The sequence below is a fragment of the Prionailurus bengalensis genome, chromosome A3 (genome assembly GCF_016509475.1).
Source record: "Prionailurus bengalensis isolate Pbe53 chromosome A3, Fcat_Pben_1.1_paternal_pri, whole genome shotgun sequence".
In the NCBI taxonomy this organism is placed as follows: Eukaryota; Metazoa; Chordata; class Mammalia; order Carnivora; family Felidae; genus Prionailurus; species Prionailurus bengalensis.
In genome coordinates this window covers 81,827,114-81,852,007 of record NC_057354.1, presented here as the reverse complement: position 1 = coordinate 81,852,007, position 24,894 = coordinate 81,827,114, and the positions used below count along the sequence as shown (strand labels likewise).

Here is a 24,894-nt window from a genome sequence, read left to right as displayed (position 1 = left end):
TGCTTAGATATATGTAAATATATTTCTCTTACTGGAGTGATTTTTCACATTTATACTTTTCTAATAGTGCTAAGATTCAACATGCAACCCACCCTGCCTCCCAAGGAGAAAATTGTTCTGTTAGGCCAGTAAAACCCAGATGATTTGTGAAGTTTAAGAAATGAGCAGAATAGAACTGTTTCTTTGTTTCTTATTTACCACAAAGAATTTAATAGAGCATGCTAGCTCTGGCAGATAGTCTTGATACCTTTAGACATAATATATTGCTCTACATTCAGTTCTGAGCGAGTGGTCCTAAGTTTGAGATGGCTTGTTATTCATTTTTAGTGAGTATTTTCAATATAATTTTGGTTACCATTTTAGTTTTTTAAGAAACTCACTTTTAAAATGGAACAGGGGATATTAAAACTTCTTTCTTTACTGAAATATAATTGCCATATAACATTATAATAGTTTCAAGTGTACAACATAATGATTTGATATTTATATATATTGCAAAATGGTCACCATAAGTCTAGTTAACCTCTGTCACCATACATAGTTACAAAATTTTTTTTTTTTTTCGTGATGAGGATTTTAAAAATCTTTCCTAGGAACTTTCAAATATGCAATACAGTGTTATTAACTATAGTGATCACGTTTTATATTACATGTAGAAGAGGGGATATTTATATTTTTATAATATCCCTTTTTATACTTTTTTCATTAGCAAGCCTAATTTGCATTTAGCTGACTTCATTTCACTTGATTACTTTGTTCCTTTTATGATTTGGAAATAGGCTAAATATGATTACATTACTGGCATTAGTACTATACAGTATCTGGTTAATTTTTAGTACTACCTACTATTTTTGTACAGCACCTGTAAATATTATTTACTTTTATATAATGTATATTCACATATGCTGTCTAGAGTTTTTGTGTTCCTCTTTTTTTTTTTTTTTAAAGTAGGCTCCATGCCTACCTAGTGTGGAGTGCAACATGGGGCTTGAACTCATGACCCTGAGATCAAGACCTGGGCTGAGACAAGAGTCTGATGCTTAATCAACTGAGCCACCCAGGTGCCCCAAGTTTTTGTGTTGTTTTCAACAATCATAGCTGTCTGGATATTGTTAAGTGGATGAGCTTTAATATGCCTTCTTTTTGATGGTTTGTAATCTCATGCCCCATAACCTACCATTTGGCTTCTCTATTTATCCATTTATTGATCAAATATTTATTGAATGCCTTCCATGTGCCAGGCACTGTTCTAAACACTAGGGATACAACAGAGACCAAAACACACTATTTCTCTCCATTAAAAAGCTTACATTTCTAACAAGGATTATGAACAATAAACCCTTAAGCAACCACTAAAATAACAAAGTATTATAGCTAATAAGCCAACAGAAGAGATAACATGAAATGAAAAAAATTCTCAATGCAAACAAAGGCAGAAAAAGGGTAAAAAGGGAGCAAAGAATGGATGAGAAAAAAGAAAAACTTAAAGATGATAGACCTAAACCTAACCCTGTCAATAATCATATTAAATGTAAATGTTTAAGCACCCTGATTAGAAGTCAGAGGTTGTGAGATTGGATGAAAAAGCGAGACCCAACTGTATGCTGCCGATAAGAAGTGTACTTTAAATACAGAGACACAGAACATTTGAAAAGTAAAACGATGGAAAAAGATATACCATGCTAACACCAGTCAAAAGAAAGCTGGAATGGCTATATTAATACCAACCAAAGCAGATTTCCAAGCAAAGACTATCCTAGGGGTAGCGATTATTTTATAATGATAAAAGTGTTAAGTTAATCAAGAGGATATATTTCTAAACATTTAGTCTGTAAAAACAGAGCTTCAAAATATATGAAACAGAAAGTAGGAATTTTATAGGGGAAATGGATGAATTCACAATTCTGGTTTTTATGGGGGAAATGGATGAATTCACAATTCTGGTTGGGGATTTTAATACTTGTCTCTCAATAACAAGTGCTCAATGACAGCACTGTCAATCAACCTGAATTGACTTTGAAAGAACACATTGAAACAACATTCCACCCAACACAGAAGAATACATTTTCTTCTGAAGTGTTCCTGGAACATTTATCAACATAATCTGAACCATAAAACAAATGTTAATACATTTAAAAGTCTTCAAGTCATACAAAGTATATTCTTTGACCACAATAGAATTAAATTAGAAATTATTGACAGAAAAGTGTGTGGAAAATCCACAAATACTTGGAAACCAAAATTAACACTTCTAAATAAAAATGTGGGTTGAAGAGGAAAAGGAAATTAGAACCATTGATCTTTGAACAACTTGGTTTGAACCATGCAGATCCACTTATATGCAGATTTTTTTGATAAGTACAGTCACAGTACTGTAAATGTATTTTCCTTATGATTTTCTTTTTTTAAAAACAAACTTTTTTTTTTTAATGTTTGTCTTTGAGAGAGAGAGAGAGACAGAGACAGCATGAGCCAGGGGAGGGACAGGGAAAGAGGGAGACAAGAATCCAAAGCAGGCTCTAGGCTCCGAGCTGCCAGCACAGAGCCCGACCCAGGGCTCAAACTCAGGAACCACAAGATCATGACCTGAGCCAAAATTGGATGCCCAACTGACTGAGCCACTCAGGCGCCCCTTCCTTATGATTTTCTTAGTAACATTTTTTTTCTAGATTATTTTAAGAAATAATATGTAATGTGTAATATACAAAATATGTGTTAATTGACTTTTTGTTACTGTTAAGGCTTCTGGTCCACAGTAGTTGGTAGTTAAGTGTTTGGAGAGTTAAAAGTTATACTTGGATTTTTGATTATTGGACATTGGTGTCCCTAGCCCCTACGTTGTTCCAAAGGCAGCTCTTGTTTGAACTGAGTGGAAATAAAAACACAACATATCAGAATTTGTGGCATGCTACTCTGGCGGTACTTAGGGAACAATTTATAGCAGTAGATGCATATATTAGACAAGAAGAATAGTCTCAAATTAGTGACCTCAACTTCCACCTTAAAAAGCTACCACAAGAACAAATTTAAACCAAAATAAGCAGAAGAAAGAAACATCAAAGTCAAAATCAGTGAACTAGAAAGTAGAGAAACAGTAGAGAAAAATCAGTGAAACCCTAAGCTGATTCTTTGAGAAGATCGATAAATTTGGCAGACAGGGGCGCCTGGGTGGCTCAGTCGGTTTAGTGTCCGACTTCAGCTCAGGTCACGATCTCGCAGTTTGTGAGTTCGAGCCCTGTGTCAGGCTCTGGGCTGACAGCACAGACAGAGCCTGGAGCCTGTCTCAAATTCTGTGTCTCCCTCTCTCTGCCCCTCCCCTGCTCACACTCTGTCTCTCTCTGTCTCTCAAAAATGAATAAACGTTAAAAAAAAAACTTAAAAAAAAAATTGGCAGACCTATAAGCAATGCTGATCCAGGAAGAAAAAACATAATCACCAATAACAAGAATGAGAGTGATGACATCACTACAGATTCTACAGTGGTTACAAGACTAATTTGAACAATTTTATGCCAATAAACTTAACAAGTTAGAGTAACTGACATATTTGTTGAATGACACAAATGACCAAATCTCACTCAAGAAGAAATAGATAACATGAATAGCCTTATACTTATTAAGGAAATTGATGTTAAATACCTTTTCAAGAAGCAAACTCAAGCACTCATGGCTTCACTGTTGATTTCTACCAAATATTTAAGGAAAAAAATACCATGTCTACACATATTCTTTCATATTTTGGTGAAGATATGAAGGATAGGGTGAGTATTAGGATGAGGCTGGCAAGGTGCCTGAGATGTAAAATATGAAGGGGCATGAGAATCTAAGAGTAGGTACCTCTTTAAATATTGTACCCTAGGCTCCTTGCTTGCCTCACCCTATTGCCAGCCCTGGTGGAGTAACTCTCACATACTGTTGGTGGGAATTTAGAGTGGTACAAACCCTTTTGGAAAACAGTTTAGCCATTTCTTAAAAAGTTAAAAATACTTGTGGTTCAGCTTAGAAGGAGCTTGGAAGCTTCTACTCCTGTTCTCACAAGAAAAAATCTGAAAAAACTGAAAATCAACAACTTAGAGGCTTTTTGAAGGTAACAGCCCAGGGGCGCAAACTCACTAAAAGACAAAGGCCTAATCACAGAACTCTGGAATGCTTCCCTTCCTCGCACATCTTCCCACCATATCAATAGGGCACCTGTATAATAAGGGAATACAACTAAAAGACTTAATATTGTCTTAATAATGTCTCAGACTTAATATTTAAGAAATCTGTAAAGGCAGCAAGGGAGGGGCACCTGGGTGGCTCAGGTTGTTAAGTGTCCAACTCTCAGGTCATGATCTCATGATTTGTGAGTTCGAGCCCTGTGTCAAGCTCTGTGCTGACAGCACGAACCTGCTTGGGATTCTCTCTCTGCTCCTCCCCCATTTGCTCTCTCTCTGTCTCAAAGTAAATAAATAAACATTAAACAACAACAACAAAAAAGACAGCAAGGGAGACAAAAACAAGGACACCAGAGGAAATTTTAGCCTCTAACATCTGCAGCTACAGCAAACAGTAAATACAGCCTCATTCCTAGCCAGATAAACATAAATCTCACACAAAATGCCTGTTTACCTCAGTTCCTTTTATCCAGTACATCATATCTGGCATTCAACAGAGAATTATAGTATAATTCTTTAAACCCCACAGTTTAAAGAGCAAGTACTAGAATGAGACTCAGATGGCAACAATGTTGGAATTCTCAGACTGGGAATTTAAAACAACTATGGTTAATATACTAAGACCTTAATGGAAAAGGTAGATAACATGTAAGAATAGATGGGTAATGTAAGCAAAGAGATGCAAACAATAAGAATCAAAAGGAAATTCTAGAAATAGAAAACAGCAGAAATGAAGAATGCCTTTGATGGATTCATCACCAGACATGAAATGTCAGAGAAAAGAATCAGTGAGCTTAAGGAAAAGTTGATAGAAATGTATCAAAATGTGTGGGTTAGTGAAAGCATTGCTTAGAGGGAAATTTAATAGTTTTGAATGCGTATATTAGTGAAGAAAAAAATCTAAAATTAATAATCTAAGCTTTTACCACAGGAGACAAAAAGAACAAATGATATTCTAAGTTAGCAGAAGGTGAATCACTGTGTTTGTACCTGAAACTAATGACATCATGTGTCAAGTATCTTACAATAAAACAAAACAAGAAAAGAAATAATAAAAATTAGACCAGAAATCAGTGAAATTGAAAAATGGAAATCAACAGAATCAATAAAACTGAAAGCTGTTTCTTTGAGAAGATCAATAAACTTGATAATTGTCTGGCCAAGTTAATTAAAAAAAAAAAGACATAAATTATTAGTACTAGAAATGAAAGAGGTCATATCACTAATGATCTCATGGACATTAAAAAGATAGTAAAATAATATTATGAACAAACTGTATGCCCACAAATTCTGTCTGAATAAATCTATACTTATTAAAGAAATTGAATCAATAATAGTTTTTCAAAATAGAAAACGCCAGGGCCAGATGAGTTCACTGGTGAATTGTACCAACCATTAAAGCAAGAAGTTATACCAGTTCTTTATGATCTATTCCAGGAAATGGAAGCAAAGGGGATACTTTCTAACTTATTTATGCAGCATTAACCTAATATTGAAATTAGACAAAAACATTATGAAAAAGTTAAACTACAGACCACTGTCTCTCATGAACATAGTTGCAAAAGTCCTTAACAAAATATTGGAAAATCAAACCCAACAATGTATAAAAAGAATTCTATACCATAACTAAGTGGGATTTATTCCAGATATGTAAGGTTGATCCAATATTCAAAAAGCAATTAGTGTAATCCATAAATTAACAGGCTGAAGAAGAAAAGTCGTATGTTCATATCAATAGATACAGAGAAAACATTTGATAAAACTCAGTACCCATTCATGATAAAAATGCAGCAAACTGGGAATATAGGGGAACTTTTTATTTTCATTTTTTAAATTTTTTTAATGTTTATTTTTGAGAGAGAGACAGAGCACGAGCAGGGGAGAGCAGGGAGAGAGGGAGACACGGAATCCAAAGCAGGCTCCAGGCTTTGAGCTGTCAGCACAGAGTCTGATGTGGGGTTCAAACTCATCAACTGTGAGATCATGGCCTGAGCCAGTCAGACGCTTAACTGACTGAGCCACCCAGGTGCCCCAAGGGAAACAAATTCAACTTGATAGTATCTACAAAAACCCTACAACTAATAGTGAGAAACTAGATGCTTTCCTACTTAAGATCAGGAACAAGCTAAGGATGTCTGTTTTTACCACTCCTTTTGACATCATACTGGAAACTCTACACAATGAGACAAGAAAAGGTAGTAAAAGGTATATACACTGGGAATGAAGAAATAAAACTGTCTTTATTCACAGATATCATGATTGTCTATGTAGAAAATCCCAAAGAGTCAGTAAAGAAACTCCTGTAACTAATAAGCGATTATACCAAAGTTGCAGGATACAAGGCTAATACTACAAAAGTAAATTGCTTTCTTATATGCTACTGATGGACAATTAGAATTTGAAATTAGCACAGCACCATTTACATTAGCACCAAAGAAAATGAAATACTTAGGTATAAATCTAACAGAATATGATCTATATGAGGATAATTACAAAACTGATGAAAGGAATCAGTGAAGATCTAAATAGAGATTCCATTTATGTGGATAGGAAGACTCAGTATTGTCAAAATGTTCTTCCCAACTTGGCCTATAGATTCAACGCAAGCTCAGTTAAAATTCCAGCAATTTATTTTGTAGATACCAAGAAACAAATTCCAAAGTTTATAAAGAAAGGGAAAAGAGAATAGCTAACAAAGTATTGAAGAACCAAGTTGGAAGACTGACACTAATTGACTTCACGACTTACCGTGAAGATATAGTAATATAGACAGTGTAGTATTTGTGAAAGAATAGATATACAGACCAAATGAACAGAAGAGAGCTCAGAAATAGACCTACACAAATATCGTCAACTGATTTTTGATAGAGGTGCAAAGGCATTTCCATAGTCTTTTGAATAAATGGTGCTGGAACACCTAGATATCCACATGCAATAAATAAATAAATAAAAAGAATCTAGACACAGACTACCCACACCTTTCACAGAAATTAGCACAAAATGGATCATAGACCTAAATGTAAAATGCAAAACTGTAAAACTAGAAGATTACATAGGAGAAAAATACATGACTTTGAGTTAGGTGATGACTTTTTAGATAATGGCATCAAAAGTACAATCCATGAAAGAAAAAAATTGACAAGTTGGACTTAGTTAAAATTTAAAACTTCCACTCTGTGCAAGACCATTAAAAGAAAGAATACAAGCTAGACACTGGGAGAAAATGTTTTCAAAACACATATATGATAAAGGATCGGTATCCAAAATGTACAAATAACTCTTAAAACTCAACAATAAGAAACAACCCAACTGAAAAATGGGAAAAGGACTTGAATGAACATTTCTCCAAAGAAGATGTACAAATGACCAATAAGCATGTGAAAAGATAGTCAATATCACTAATAATCACGTTTTAAGTGAAAAGTTTTATGTATATTTTGCCACAATAAAAAAAATGGGTGAAAGATCTGAACAGGCATCTCATAAAAGAATACTTATAGATGTCAAATAAGCATATGAAAAGATGCTCATATGTCATTAGGGAATTGCAAATTAAAATAACAATGAGATGCCACTACACATCTATCAGAATTTGAAATTGAAATCTATGAGAACTGAAATCTATCAGAAATTGAAACACTGATAGCACCAAATGCTGGCAAGAATATAGGCTAATAGGAACTCTTATTCGTTGTGGGTAGGACTGCAAAATGTATAACCATGTTTGAAGACAATCCTGTAGTTTCTGCCACAGTTGCTATCAGAGGTCTGAACACTACCAGCTCAGTATTTTTTCCTTATCATACTCCACTTCCCTATGTGTACTATTTATGGTGTCTCTGAAAAGATAGAATTGTTAGTGATCATCTAATCTAAAGTCAGTGAGGTTTCTTTTTCCTTGAGTCACAAAGGGTTAACTGATACCTATCTTTCTATCTTAGGTATATAGGTTTTCACATTTCCTTCCTTGTTTTAAAAAGTTATTCTCAATTGATTTCTGTTATGTAAATAAGGATCTTTCATTTGTACCCCCACTTCATTCCAAATTTATGGAGGTTTTACTATAATTATATAAAATGGGATGGGTATAAATAAGCATATAGGTGTTCAAAGAGTTCATATTTGGTTTATTAAGCATACTTGTTTAAGTTCAAGAGGTTAGTGATTTCATATTAAAATTTGTACAACTAATTTGGTATATTCTTTTGTGAAATATTTTGATGCTTTCATATTGCTACATAGCATTTATTTTGTTATTTGTCTTTTTATAGAAAGAGAAGACTCATGAGAGATGCAAGAATATTTGTCCTCCTAAAGATACTTTTGACAGGACTCTCTTACATACTCATGGTATGAATATGTGCTATTTGTAGAAAATATATAGATGAATATGTGGTATTTGTAGCACAGTGTAAATATCAACAAACAAAATCTTAATTTGGGGATCTTTTATTTCTAGTGAAATTTTTATAGCCTGTGATCATAATCTTTTTCAAAAGTTTTTGAGAAAGAAAAATCATGGGGCTCATAGTGTTATCCTTCACTTCAACAAATATTTATTTAACATCTGGGTGCTTGGTACTTTGCTTGTTGCTTAATAATAGTTGAATAAGAAAGAACACTTGTCCTCAAGAAGCTGAAAGTCTCCTGAGTAAGGTTGCAATACTGTATATCAAGCAGTAAGTTCAGTGTGGTAAGATTGTATAGAGCTCCTGATTTGTTAAGCCTTAGAAAACTTCCTAGAGTTGATGATTGCCTGTGTTTTAAAGTAGCTGTTAAGAAGATTTATGTGGAGAAAAGGCCTTCTAGGAAGAGGGAACAGTAAAAGCAAAGCAGTAGAGTCAAGAGAGAACAGAGCATCTTCAAGAAACTACAAGAGTTGGGTATATTGGCTCTTCTGGGAGCAAGATATGAGGCTGAAGAAGTGGGCAGCGGAGTTGGCCCTAATATGAAGTGCCTTATGTGCCATGTTAAGGAATTTTTCTTTTCTAAAAGCAGTACAGAGCCACAAAATATTTTTAACCAGACATGATCAGATTTATGATTATACATTTCACTGTGAAAATAGTTGTAGAAGATAAATTTAAGGAAGATGGTAAAATTGGAGACAAAGAGATAGTAAAAGGCTATTGAAGTAATACAAGTGAGAAATCATGTGGCCCCAAAAGCAGTTAAAATGAAGATGGAAAAGAATTTAGGCATTTGAGAGATAAGTTAGAGATCAAAGCACAGGTTTTGGTCATCAGTTAGTTGTTGGTAATGATAGATCAGTTTGCACACTGAGAAGTTTCTTTGGATTTCGCAATTTAGGAGATCTTAAAGAGGACATTCAGACTTAAAGTGATAGTTACAGAAAATACAATACTATATGTTAAGGAGTGAGTACAAGAGAAAGAAATGGAGACTACCAATGTGGGTATGACTTTAGGGTTTGAGATACAGGATATTGGCTATCTAGAACAGAGTGGAAGAATGTTTTTGCATGGTCAACACTAGATGAGGCGGGAGAGGCATTTGCATAACCCTGAGAGTGAGTGCTTTCTTAAATTTTGTACTGGAGGTCCTCCCTTGCCTCAGCCTACTCCAGGCCCTGGGTTTTAGCTTTATCTTTGTTTGTTTGTTTTAATGGGAGAAAGCTGAGCATGTTTGTATGCAGACAGGAAGAGCTATTAGAAGGCAACAGGTTGAAGATACAGAAAGAGGCAGGGTAATTGAGGACGAAGCAAGCTCATGAAAGAGGCAGGAAGGCATGGAGTCCAACCCAGAAAGGTTACTTTTGAAAGGGTATGTCCTCTGAGATCTAGTTGGTGAGATGAAGGTAAAGTAGGTTCCTTTGCAGGTTTGTTGTTGATACAAACTAAATGTCTAAGAAGAAAATTAATATGGTGTTAAAATCTTTGATCATAAGTTCTGGATGGGATGGTGGGTATTTTGAACAATAAAAACAGTGTTCCTATATTAGTATTGAATTCATTTTTTAACTGTATGCCAAACTTAATTTCACCAAAACTTAATAAGATATCAACAAGCTTTCTGTGTCCATTTAAAAAAGACTTGAAATATATTTAGTTGTTTTATTGATACCATGCAATTGATTAAAATTATTTGAAACCTAGGATTTATTCAGTGTTTTGTCTACTACTAGGCATACAGGAAGTACCTGATAGATGTTTGTTGAGGGAATTTAAGTGGTTATATAGTGGCATAGTACAGAATCTAGTCAAAATGTATTTTATGGAATAAAGTGAAAACAAGTTTAAAAAATCGTATTTTCCTCTTTTTCATAGATAAATCCAGGACAGATCTGGAGCAAGTACCTAAGGTAACAAAGCTTTAATAAATGAGAATACTGCTTTTTAATATCTTTAACTTTTTATAATCTTAAATATCTTTAATTTTGCCTTATAAGAAGCTTTCATTTGACTTTCTCACACTTTAACCACTTTGCGTCTTCTGGGACTTTGTGCATCATTTTTCTTCTCTCTTGTACTTCATCAGTTTCTTCTTCATTGCTGAAACTTACAAATATAATTAAGTCTCTCCATTCTAAAAAAGAATTTTATTGATCTTACTGCCCCTTCACATTATTAGGAGATCTTTCCTTTGTGTGAAAAATTTTGTAGAGGTATGTAGTAGATGTCCCCCTGTTCCCCCAGGGGAAAGAGGCCATTGCATTAATCAGATTCTCCAAGAGGTCTGTGATAACTGCTCTCTAGGGTGAGAAGACAGAGAAAGACAAGACAGAAGCAAAAAGAAGAGGGCAGTCATTTCTACAGTTCTTTGATTCCTACAAAATAAAATTCAAACTCTTGTCATTTAAGACCCTTAATTATTCATTTCCATCATAATCACTCTCTTAACTTTTGCTTACTAATCTTTACACATTCTTTATTTCAGCCAAACTTTTTTGCTGGCTCTGTGCTTTACTTGTACTGTTCCTTTAACTGGAAGACTTTTCCCTCAACTCTTCATATCTGATCCTTTCTTTACATTCTCTTGCTTAAATGGCAACCTTACATAAATACATATCTTTCCAACTGAAGATAATTGGCCCTTTTGCTGAATTTCCATAGCATTTTATGTAGACCTGTGCCTTCCTTTTTAAGGCATTTGTCACTTTTTATAAGATATTTATGTGTGTATTTTATCACATCTAGTGGACTGAAGATCCTTAAGATTAAGACCTATGTAATAATTTATCTTTGTTTCCCCTTTAGTGCCTAGCATAAGAGTTAGATTATCAGTAAATATTTATTGAATTAATAAGTACTTTAAAATATACTAAAGCGGGACTAGAAAATACACTCATGTCCCTAGTTAGATTTTCCCTATCCCTTTATACTAGTTTTTGGATATAGGTAAAATCAATCAGTAAAAATAAAAAATAGAAATTAATTAGGTAAGTAGTTAAGTTAAACTGTGTTTCAGGCCTTATGCTAGGTAGTAGAGATACAAAGATTAATTAGCTGTAAATCCAGGAGCATATGGTCTCCAGGGGGCAATACACATATTAAATAAATAATTTTTGTAAAGTATGAGATAAATATATGTGGTATATGTACTTGTGTTCAAAGATGGGGTAATTGATGTGTTCAGAGATCGAGTAAGTAATCATACAGAGATAAATTTGTCCTTTTGTTTGGGTTGTATTCTCTAGGAAATAGGAAAGAGCATTCTAGGCTGAAAGTGCATACAAAGATAACAGCATGAGGGTATGGAAGATAGTTGAGCATTACTACAATGTAACTTCTAAGTAGTGGGAGTGGCAAGATACAAATCAGTGAGGGGGTTAAAAAAAAACACAACAAAAGGCTTTTTTTTTTTTTTTTTTTTAAATTTTTTTTTCAACGTTTATTTATTTTTGGGACAGAGAGAGACAGAGCATGAACGGGGGAGGGGCAGAGAGAGAGGGAGACACAGAATAGGAAACAGGCTCCAGGCTCTGAGCCATCAGCCCAGAGCCTGACGCGGGGCTCGAACTCACGGACTGCGAGATCGTGACCTGGCTGAAGTCGGACGCTTAACCGACTGCGCCACCCAGGCGCCCCAACAAAAGGCTTTTGATGCCCTTCTAAAAAGTTTGGTCCTGAGGTCATGGGAATCCATTGAGAGATTAAAACAGAAATTAATTCAGTTATACTTGTATTTTAAAAGTATATCTGATGGGCTGCCTGGGTGGCTCAGTCGGTTAAGCATCCAACCTCTGCTCAGGTCATGGTCTAGTGGTTTGTGAGTTTGAGCCCTGTGTCAGGCTCTATGCTGACAGCGCAGAGCCTGTTTCAGATCCTCTCTCTTTCTTTCCCTCTCTCAAAAATATATAAACATTAAAAAGTATATCTGACATTAGTAGAGGGAATAGATTGAGGAAGCATATCATTAAATAGCCATGTCTGTAATCCAGAGGTAATGAGGGGTTGCACTGATGAAATGCTATAGACTTAGAAGAGAGAGAGGATTCAAGTATTATTTAGAAAATATAGTGGGTAGGACTTAGTGCCCAGATGAATGCAGTATGTAAAGGAAAAAGAGTAGTCTTTTCATAAAATTGAATTTGTTTTGGTTTTAAAATTCAGTATATATCTAATCTACAAAGTAATTTTGAAAACATTTTAAGCAGGAGAAAATAGAAATATAGAGAAATTGACATTTGGGATTTTTTTAAAAACTGCTATCAGTGAGGGAAATAATATAGAAATTTTTGGATAAAGAGGATGTCTCCCTTTGGTATAATCTTAGTGGGACTATATTAGTGAATTTGATCACATAATAATGGAATGATTATCTCCATTGGTAAAGACAAAAAACATTTTTCTGTCTTTTATGAGTATTTTAAACTTGATGAAACTATACATGTTTATACAGATTCTTGTGTAAATCAGCATATCACTTGCTTTTCTGTTTATGCTTGAGATCCAAGTTTATTATTAATGGTCTTATGATGTTTGAAGGGATAATGGATGTAAAAGAAATGTTTATCTAATCGAGGAAAATACATTTTTTAATAGATTTTTATGAAACCAGATTTTGCCTTGGACGATTCCTTAACTTTTAATTCAGTTTTACCATGGTCTCATTTTAATACTGCTGGTGGAAAAGGAAATCGTGATGCAGCTTCCTCAAAGTTGCTACAAGAAAAGGTAATTTCTTTTTTACTTTTCCCAGGTAGAAACTTTATTATAGTTAAGTAGTACCTTTTGTGTGGGTTCAGATTTAGTTATTTAGTAAGGGCTAATTTAATTTCATTTTTATTGTTACTGCCTTCAAATTTTAACTGATAAAAGTAAAAACATTTGATTCAATGGAAAACAAGTTGTACTGGTGAAAAAGGAAAAGCTAATTGTTTGAGTGCTTCTTATCCAAAATAGCAGTTGCTAGAATTTAGGTTGGAAGGATGTATTAGACAACACAATTAATTGCTTTACATTTATCTCCAAAAATACATTGGCAAATTTTATATTCTTTATGATTTAAGGCATGGAAAATCAACTTTTGCAAAGGTGCTATTTTTCCTTATTTATACATAGTAAGGATGATTATTTCGAAACAAAAGTATAGTTAAAAAATATAGTATTTTTAGCTTTGCAAAGCCTGATCTTTTACATGTTAGTAGTCAGCAGTTTTTAAAAGTTCTTATAGTGTTCTCTAAGGGAGAAATCAGCATCTTGAAAGTCATTTAAAATGTAGAATTTTAAACACATCTTAACTCCTATATCAAGAATCTTTTAAAACTTGAATAGGAAGTAAAGGTCTTTGATTCCTATTCTTTCTCAGCATTCAGTTTAGAGCATTTCTAAAACTGGTTCTTAAACTGAGAAGAAAGCATTTTGTTTCAGGTTAGTGACATCTCTTGGCAATCTGGAAACTTGTCTCAGGACTACTATTCAATAAATGAGGTCCAGTAACTGAAGAGGAAACTAGTTTGGGGAGAAGAGGAGAAGACATGTAAGGAAAGAATCATGAGTATTCTTTTTCTTACAGTTGAAAATAAAAATGAAGTAATTTTTCCTTTGGCAACATTTTCACATATAAAGGTTTTCCTTGAGTAGGAACAAATTCATAAATCCGATGAAAATGATGGGTTTATGGACACAGGCTCATTCTCAGACTGCTTTTTTTCACATTCCAATATATGCCCTGCTAGACTAGTCACCTTAAAAGAGAAAACAACAAAAGCCAATGAAAATCTCTTCCTAAATACTAATACTTCCTAAATACTTTTAGGAAGACTAAAAATTGTTCCCTTTATAGAATTTTAATAGGAAATGAATTATGAAAATATTATGCTGTTGAAAAGAATAGATCAATGGAATATTGATAACTTGCAGAAATCTTTGAAATTCAAATGAAAGAATTTTCTCATGGTAAATGTATAAAGTGACTAAAGTAATGGAATTTTATTTTTTGGTAAGTTGCAGAATTAAGATCATTATATTTACATTTGGGCTTCATCTTATTCTACTCTTGTCTTAGAAAAGGAGTGGAAGAAAGGATCCCAAGAGAACACTTTCAAACTCACTTTACGATTGACAAACAGCTGTTTATATCTTGCTATGTTTTAAGAGAGGGAATGCTACAACCAGGGTTAGATAATTTGTATTTTATTGTAATGCTACCCAAAGTGCTGGTTTGTGATGAAACCTAGTGGTTTGCACTAGAATGTAAATCATTGCAGTGCTTCCTTTATTAAGAAAGTCTTTCTATGAAAAAACAGTTCAGTAGACTTAGTGATATAGTTGATTTACTTTCCAGCAAATTTCCTTATTTTATCATGGACCTCTTAAATAGTTCACAGACTGGCAGCAGCATATAAACCGAATTCTGAGTAGCACTCTCCTAAAGGAGTTGCTCATTCTCCATTTACTATTCTGAAAATTGAGTCTACTTTAGCTTGCAATGTACCCAAGTACCTTTGTCCCCATATTGCTTTTTAGGTAAATAAGTGCACAGACGTGTTGAAGATGAAAAGAACAACAGTAAAAGGGTATAAACTGAAGAGATTTAAACTATGGAAAATTTTCTTGTTTGTAACCTAGTATATATTATGATAGATTACTGAAGGAGCTTTGTTGAAGATATGTGTGATCTTGCATGGTTTTAAGGAAACAATCTTGGTGACCAAATAATCTCTTCTAATTTTATGAGTCCTACATGTTGAAAGCCCATTAACCCTTTAGCACTGTGAATTCTCGTGAGATGTTGAGAGAGAATGCCTAGAGCTTGAGCTATAGGTTGAAGAATCTAAAAGTTAAAAAGTGGGAGAGAAGTAGAAGATAATGTAGCCAAAAAAAGCATATGCAATTAGAAAGGAAGAAAAGATAACTCAAGTGTTAGAAGCCCATATTTGAAATTAGAAAGTATTTTTAAATATATGTTACTCTAGGAATTAATCTTGGTTGTGTTACAAATAAAATGTGATTTCATTTAAGGCATATTTTAAAAGGAAAATATATTGGCAATAAACTGAGTTTTACAGATTGATAAAAGAATAATCTTTTAAAATATTTTTAATGTTTATTTATTTCTGAGAGAGGGACAGACAGAGCATGAGCAGGGGAGGAGCAGAGAGGGAGGGAGACATAGAATCCGAAGCAGGCTCCAGGCTCTGAGCTGTCAGCACAGAGCTACATGCAGGGCTTGAACTTGTGAACTGCGAGATTATGACCTGAGCCGAAGTCGGACGCCCGACTGACTGAGCCACCCAAGCGCCCCAAGAATAATTTTTGAAATGTAAGATAAGCAGCCTTGAAAAAAATGTCCCAGTGAATTCTACTACTTTCCATAATTTGTGACTGGATCATGAATTCTTTAGTATTTTGTGGAAGTGTGGTATAATAGAAAGAGCTTCAGTTTTGAGTCAGGCCTGGATTCAAATTTTAGCTTTTCCACTTACTAACCACATGACTTTATTCAAATTATTTAATGTCTCTGAGCCTCAGTTTCCTCATCTGTAAAAATAAGAATACAAATAATACTTGTACTCTAAGATTGTTAGAACTAGAAAATTATGTGTATAAAATACCAGTGCCCGGTATATAGAAGGAGGAGGTCAATAAACAGTAACTATAATAAGCTTTTAGTCAGATAAGTGATGTGTGATGGTGTGACGGTTAAGGAGATCATTCTGTCTCAGATCTTAGAACTTCTAAAACTAGATAATGATCTCTGATGACTCTTACTTTCTAGAAAGTAGTTGGTATTTGGAGGGCAGTAATAGCAGGAGCAGGGGAAGAAGGTAAATCAGCTTCTTCTACTCTTTTGTCTTAAATTTATTAATATTTGGGCTGTTACCTTTTATCTCCCTTCTGTTCTGTTATGCTCAATATCAAGAATTCCATAATCAAATAGTTCACACAATGGGATTTAAAATACATATAGAAATCTTGTATCATTTTCAGAAAGTATGTGGATAGTGAAAGAAGGTATACTTACAATACTCTTATGATTTTTTTTTCTTCCCTCTTAAGCTGAGCCATTATCTGGATATTGTGGAAGTAAACATTGCTCACCAGATCTCTCTACGTTCAGAAGCATTTTTTCATGCTATGACCTCTCAACACGAATTGCAGGACTACCTCAAGAAAACTTCCCAGGCTGTAAAAATGCTTCGAGATAAAATTGCACAGATTGATAAAGTAATGTGTGAAGGATCACTACACATTTTAAGACTGGCACTTACCAGAAATAATTGTGTTAAAGTGTACAATAAACTCAAGCTAATGGCCACTGTACACCAAACTCAGCCTACAGTACAGGTGTTGTTATCCACTTCTGAATTTGTTGGAGCATTGGACTTAATAGCAACAACACAAGAGGTTCTACAGCAGGAACTTCAGGGCATTCACAGCTTCCGGTATGTCCTTTAAATAAGCTATTGGAAATAATGTTAGAAATTTAAAAATTTTAAAGCTGAAGAAGTGTGAATGTATTTAGTTACATGAATAGTTTTTCTTCTAGACTGATCTGTTTAGTAATGTTATCATTGTGCTGTTTTAGTCTTAGCAAATCATAAGGACTAATATTTACAGAAACATTTGGATGGAGAAACAAAATTAAATTTTCTGGTAGAGGATGCCAGTCAATGAAAGGCCAGTCACAGCTTTGAAAATAACATTTTGAAAATGTTAAATTAGTTTTGTGTGAAGGTAGTAGATCAAGGTGAAGAAGGAATACCAGTATATCTCAGAATAAGTTCATTTTATGGCCCCTGGCTGGCTCAGTTGGTGGACCATGTGGCTCTTGATCTGGGGGTTTAGCCCCACATTGGGTGTAGAAATTACTTAAAATCTTTGGTATGGTCCTGGGTGTTTGTGAGTTAAGATGGTGGAGTAGTAGAGGGACCCTATGCTTGCCTTGTCCCTCAAGCACAGCTAGATAAATACTATATCATTCTGAACACTCAAGGAATTGATCTGAAGACTGAGAGAAAAACTGCACATCTGGAGAGAAAAACAGGCACATCGTGGAAGGTAGGAGCTGTGGAGAGTTGACTTGGGGGAGAAAAAAACTGTAGGTGCTGTGGAGGGGAGGGAGCCCTGGTCACAGAGACAGTGAGAGAAAGCAGTGCACAGGGTTGCACAAGAAAGTCTTCCCCAAAACCCCTGACTGGGAGGAGGTGAGGGGGTGATTATTGTAAGTGCATGCAAGCATGAAGCTCAAAATCTGAAGTTTTAGAATTCTGCACCATTGTTCGGGTCATGCCTGGCAGACTTAGGGGTGCTCCTGGGGAAAGGAGGGCAGAGGCCCCGGAGTGGACAGAATGGTCTGAGGATCTCCTGGGTCTCACTAGGAGAAACAGTTCCCCTTCTTGGAGTGTATTTGGGAGAGGTGGTACTGCCTCTCAGGGGACAAAAGAGATGGCAGACACCATTGAGCCACCTCATTAATTAGCATTGCAGTAGAGGCACCTGCTGAAGGCAGCTAGCCAAGAAACCAGCTTTTGGCTGTGTTTTACCATGAATTCCAAGCCCCCTGCGTGGGCATGTGACTGCTTTTCTGGAACAAACTGGCACCAACTATAGCGTGGCGAGACCCTTTTCCAGAGGATCAGCATAGATTTGTGCTGCGCTGGGTCCCTAAAATTTGGAGTTTTTGAAACCCAGCTGCATGCCTGAGATAAAACACAGGAGGTCTGTGCCACCAGACAGGCAGATGGCTTGGGCACCAGATGAAAGCAGAGTTCTGACAGAAGCCTCGGACATAAGAGCGGAGATTGTTTACTCTTCTGTGAAGCCTTCCTGAACAGCAGCAGATGCGAACTCCCCTTTTTGGGGATGAGAGAGTGGGGTGACCCATTTCCCCCCCCTGCCCATCAGCACAGAGAAACTTCAATGAGCAACACACTGCCCCCAGTGGAGGCTGGAGCTGCTTACACCAGGCCCTACCCCACTGTGCCCTGTGGGTGCATTTTTACTATAGCAAGTTGGCCTGAGAACCAGCACAACAGGCTCCTTCCCCCAAAGACCAACACAAATCCTCCACACATATCAATTCTTCTGAACTTGATAGAGTGTGGCAAAGTTTCAGCTCTAGTGGAAATAGGATCAGGCTTATTTTAACAAGCAGACCAAAGCACACCTAGTTAAAATGCCACACACTGGACAAGGTCCCAACACTCCCCAATGCAGGCAGGGAGAAACACTGCAAAGAACTGACCTGAGGGAAAGAGCAGCCACTCTCTGCAGAGTGCACACTCTGAAATACTTTCTGACGTGCCAGGCCCTGAACAGTATAGGACCTCTTCTTAATACAGCCATTACACTCAGCAGGACATATAAGTCTTTCCTAACACATACACAAAAACAGTGGCCTAGTCAAAATGACAAGATGGAGGAATTTGCCCCAAAAGAAACAAGAAGAGGTCATGGCCAGGGATTTACTCAAAACAAATATAAGTAATATGCCTGAATTAGAATTTAAAACAACAATCATAAGGATACTAGCTGAGCTTGAGAAAAGCATAGAAGACATTAGAGAAGCCCTTACTGCAGAGATAAAAGAGCTAAAAACTAGTCAGGCTAAAATAAAAAATGCTATAACAAAGATGCAAAACAGACTGGATGTAATGAAGTAAGGATAGATGAAGCAGAGGAATGAATCTGATATAGAAGCTATGGAAAATAATGAAGCTGAAGAGAAGAAAGAAAAGTATTGGATCATGAATGTAGACTTAGGGAACTCAGCAACTCCATAACGTGTAATAACATTTGTATCATAGGAGTTCCAGAAGAAGAGAGGGGAAAGGGGGTAGAAGGTTTATTTGAGCAAATTATAGCTTCCAACTTCCCTAATCTGGGGAAGGAGCCAGACATCCAAATGCAGGAGGTACAGGTAACTCCCATCAAATATAACAAAAGCCAGCCAACACCAAGACATCATAGTGAAATTTTTTTAAATATAGAGGTAAGGAAAGAATGCTGAAAAGAGCAAGGGAAAAGAAATCCCTAACCTACAAGAGAAGGCAAATCAGGTTTGCAGCAGATGTCTCCACAGAAACCTGCAGGCCAGAATGGAGTGGCAGGATATCATCAGCATGTGCAATGGGAAAAATCTGAAGCCAAGAATACTTTATCCAATAAGATAGAATAGAAGGGGAGATAAAGAGTTTCCCAGATAGAAACTCTGGGAATAGAAGGGGAGAATAGAAGGGGAGATAAAGAGTTTCCCAGATAAACAAAACCTAAAGGAGTTTGTGAACACTAAATCAGCTCTTCAAGAAATGTTACAGGGGACCCTTTGAGTGGGAAAGAAAGATCAAAAGCAACAAAGAATAGAAAGGAATAGAGAAAATCTCCATAATCGGCAACTTTATTGGTAATACAATGGCACCAAATTTTTATCTATCAATAATTACTCTGAATGTAAATGGACTAAGTGCTCCAATCAAAAGATATAGGGTATCAGAATGGATTGAATAAATAAATGAATAAATAAATAAGGCCCATCTATATGCTGCTTAAAAGATTCATTTTGGTCCTAAAGACACGTGCAGATTGAAAGTGAGGGATGGAGAAACATTTATCATGCAAATGGATGTCAAAAGTAAGCTGGAGTAGCAATACTTATATAAGACGAGCTAGATTTTAAACCAAGGACAAGATGAAGAAGATCACTGTATCATAATAAAGGAGTCTGTCCATCAAGAAGATCTAACAATCATAAATATTTATGCCCCCAACTTGGTAGCACCCAAATATATAAATCAATGAATAACGTAAAGAAACTCATTGATAACAATACAACAATAGTAAGGAACTTTAACACTCCACTTATAGCAATGGATAGATCATCTAAGCAGAGAATCAACGAGGAGACAAGGGCTTTGAATGACACACTGAGCCAGAAGGACTTAACAGATGTGTTCAGAACATTTCATCCAACAGCAGCAGAATACACATTCTTTTTGAGTGCCCGTGGAACATTCTCCCAAATAGATCACATACTGCGGTCACACATCAGGCCTCCACAAAGTATGAAAAAACAGATCATACCATGCATATTTTCAGATCACAACACATGAAACTTGAAGTCAACCACAAGAAGAAATTTGGAAAGACCACAAATACATGGTTAAAGAACCTCCTACTAAAGAATGAGTGGGTTAACCAGGAAATTAAACAAGAAATTAAAAAAAAAATGCATGGAAGCAAATGAAAATGAAAACATGACAGTCCAAAACCTTTGGGATGCAGCAAATGGGGTCACAGGAGGGAAGTATATCGTAATACAGGCCTATCTCAAGAAGCAAGAAAAGTCTCAAATATACAACCTGAGCTTACACTTAGAAAAGGAACAGCAGGGGCGCCTGGGTGGCTCAGTCGGTTGCGTGGCCGACTTCGGCTCAGGTCATGATCTCGCGGTCCGTGGGTTTGAGCCCCGCGTCAGGCTCTGTGCTGACAGCTGTGCTGACAGCTCAGAGCCTGGAGCCTGTTTCGGATTCTGTGTCTCCCTCTCTCTGACCCTCCCCCGTTCATGCTCTCTCTCTGTCTCAAAAATAAATAAACGTTTAAAAAAAAAAACAAAAACAAAAACCTGAAGCCTCAAAAGAGAAGGAACAGCAAATAAAGCCTAAACCCAGCAGAAGGGGAATAATAAAGATTAGAGTAGAAATAAATGATATGGAAACAAACAAACCAAAAAGGCACAGTAGAACAGATCAACGAAACTAAGAGCTGGTTCTTTGAAAGAATTAATAAAATTGATGAACCTCTAGCCAGACTTACCAAAAAGAAAAGAGTAAGAACTCAGATAAATAAAATCACGAATGAAAGAGGAGAGATCACAGCCAACACCAAAGAAATACAAACAACTATAAGAGGATATGATGAAAAATTATATGCCAACAAACTGGGCAATCTGGAAGAAATGGATAGATTCCTGGAAATATACAAACTACCAAAAGTGAAACAGGAAGAAGTAGAAAATTTGAACAGACCCATAACCAGCAAAGAAATTGAATCAGTAATCAAAAATTTCCCAACAAACAGAAGTCCAGGGCCATATGGCTTCATAGGGGAATTCTACCAAACATTTAAAAAAGAGTTAATACCTATTCATCTCAAACTGTTCTAAAAACTAGAAATGGAAGGAAAACTTCCAAATTCATTGTATGAGGCCAACATTATCTTGATTCCCAAACCAGATTAAAAAAACCCACTAAAAAGGAGAATTGGAGGCCACTATCCCTGAGGAACATGGATGCGAAATTCTCAACAAGACACTTGCAAATTGAATCCAACAGTACATTAAAAGAATCATTCACCACTATCAACTGGGATTCATTCCTGGGTTCAGTATTCACAAATCAATCAATATGATGCACCACATTAATAAAAGAAAGGATAAGAGCCATATGATCTTCTCAATAGATGGAGAAAAAGCACTTGACAAAATACAGCATCCATTCTTGATAAAAAATCTTCAACAAAGAAGGATAGAAGGAATGTACTTCATCATCATAAAGGCCAAAACGGAAGACACACATCTAATATCATCCTCAATAGGTAAAAATTGAGAGCTTTTCCTCTACAGTCAGGAACAAGACGGGGGCATCCAGGCTCAACATGATTATTTAACAGAGTACTGGAAGTCCTAGCCTCAGCAATCAGGCAACAAAAAGAAATAAAATACATTCAAATTGTCAAGGAAGAAGTCAAACTTTCATTGTTCACAGACAACATGATACTCTATGTAGAAAATCGAAAAGACTCCACCAAAAAATTATTGGAACTGATACATGAATTCAGCTAAGTCATAGGATATAAAATCAACATACAGAAATCTGTTGCATTTTTATACACCAGTAATGAAGCAGCAGAAAGAGAAATCGAGGAATCAATCCCATTTACAATTGCACCAAAAACCGTAAGATACCTAGGAATACAGAGGTAAAAAGATCTGCACTCTGAAAATTATAGAACATTTATGAAAGGAATTGAAGAGAACAATGAACATGTTGTTCACTGCCACTCAAAGGCAGCCTTTGGAATGGGAGAAGATATTTGTAAGTGACATATGTGATAAAAGGTTTGTATCCAAAATGTATAAAGAGTTAATCAAACTCAACATCCCCCAAATAATCCAGTGAAGACATGGGCAGGAGACATGAATAGACACTTTTCAAAAGAAGACATCCAGATGGCTAACAGACAAATGAAAAGATGCTCAATATCGCTCATCATCAGGGGAATACAAATCAAAACCACATTGAGATACCACCTCATACCGGTCAGAGTGGCTAAAATTAACTCAGGAAACAACAGATGTTTGTGAAGATGTGGAGAAAGGGAAACCTCTTGCACTGTTGGTGGGAATGCAGACTGGTACAGCCACTCTGGAAAACAGTATGGAGATTCCTCAAAAAGTTAAACATTGAACTATATTATGATTCAACATCTCATGGGTTACCTATAATGATATTATGATTCTGTACTTCCTTATTCATTTTTTACTCAGAATGTTTCTGTAAAGTGATATTTCTCCATAATTATTTGGTAAATCTGAAGGACAGCTCTTATAAGGAGAGGCAGAATAAATTCTAGATTTCTTTATTTTTTTCATTTAGCTGTTTTAAAAGTAACAAATTGAAAATCTTGTATCTTCCAAAGTTAACTGATGATTTAAAAATATTTTTGTAAGCATGTGGATTTGTATATATTTAAGATTTTTGCTGTTTTTATTTTTGTCAGTGTTCATAATGTTCTGTCTTTTGTAGAAATCTCCTCAGGTTCATTCTTGTGGCCTTTTACATAATTCCATGAGCTTTTGCTTAATAGTTTTCTTACTTTGTGTTATGATTAGATGTTCATATCATACATTTTTTCCCCCAGACTTATAATCCACTATATTTCTAGTGGAAATAAGAAACTAGTTTCTTTCAGTAGGAAATGGTATTGAGAAATTATGCTCTGGATACCAGAGATATTCCTTGCTACTGGATTGGTCATTATCTCTAGACCTTTGTAGTGGACAGAGCTAGAAAATAGATTTTTCTTTTTAAAGAAAAAGTAGGAGTTCATTTTGATAGTCCTAATTTAAATTCAGGACCATAAAGATTTTACTTTTTTAATCTTATATATATAAGTCCTTTAAAACAGGCTGAAGGTGAAAACTGTGGCTCTCGATGACACTAACATAATTACTCATTTATTTTATCCCACAGTCTACATAGAATGCTCTCAGAACTAACAGTATTATTACTACAAACATGGAGGATTTCTTTCTCTTCTTTAAGCTATGTCCTGGTGGGATGAATAGGTACATTACGTTTTAAAGTCACTTGAAATAATTCTTCTTTGTGTACATTTGCTGCTAACTTGATGTGTATTTAAATTCATTTGTTTCATTGCTTTTGATATTTAAGGATTGAATTTATTAAATGTAATCTTGTACTATAACTATGTTAAGTAGTTATGTGGTTCTGAGTCAAATCTCTGAAACAAATGATATTCAGAAAAATTTAATTTCTATCTTGTTCCTTCCTTCCTACCTACCCTATAAGTCACCCTTTTAAAATGTTTTAGTTTGTATTTATCCATCATCCATCCAGCCATCTCTGTCTTTGTTCTTCATCTTAGATAAGCATTAGTAAATTGTATATACTTTTCTCCACCTTGCTGTTTTAACCTTACAGTATACCCTGGAGATCACTCTACAGTGTGTATTCTCAATGGGAGGCTATCACCTTAAAGGGGCAAAAGTTGGTTCTTGAGGGTGAAAGAAAAACTTGGATATTATAATGACTTGTGACCCTCCAGGGGGCCAAGGTATATAAACAGATATACAGTATATATGTGATATTAGTGTGTGGGGGTTGGTGGTGGTGATTAGGAATAAAAAGGTCTAAAAGGACTTCTTGGGGCAATACTGAAAAAAAGAAGACTGAGAAACTGTAGCAGTATATAGTATATTACTTGGTATTCCTCAATTATTTTAAAAGTGTATAGTGTCTATTACGATATAGTCAACTAGCCCTCTGTTTTTCAGCATTTGAGTAGTTTGTATTCCTTTGCAGTTACAGACAGTGCTGCAATGAACGTATATGTTCTTTTGTATTTTTAAGAGTGTATCTTTGAGACAGATACTGAGAAGTGAGATTCCCAGGTCAAAGGTTAACTGCCTATGTAATTTGCTAGACATTGCCAAACTTCCTTATGGCAGTGTTTTAGTTTGTACTAGTGAATATGTTCTAAGTTAGCTTATTGTGAGACACTGGTGTCATTTATGAGAATCTTACTATCTTC

General features: G+C 35.5%; 1 protein-coding gene across 5 annotated transcripts in view; it reads left to right on the top strand.

Moving 5' to 3' along the window:
- VPS54 (VPS54 subunit of GARP complex) overlaps positions 1-24,894 on the top strand; it is a 139,757-nt gene that overhangs the window by 20,035 nt on the left and 94,828 nt on the right. For all 5 annotated transcript variants that reach the window (XR_006300984.1, XM_043603504.1, XM_043603501.1 and 2 more), the window contains exons 4-7: positions 8,428-8,506; positions 10,444-10,478; positions 13,162-13,293; positions 16,621-17,006. Coding sequence is in view for 4 of the 5 variants with exons in the window: in XM_043603504.1 (XP_043459439.1) it covers positions 8,428-8,506; positions 10,444-10,478; positions 13,162-13,293; positions 16,621-17,006 (632 nt within the window). In the remaining variant the exon portion in view is untranslated. The remainder of the gene's footprint in view (positions 1-8,427; positions 8,507-10,443; positions 10,479-13,161; positions 13,294-16,620; positions 17,007-24,894) is intronic.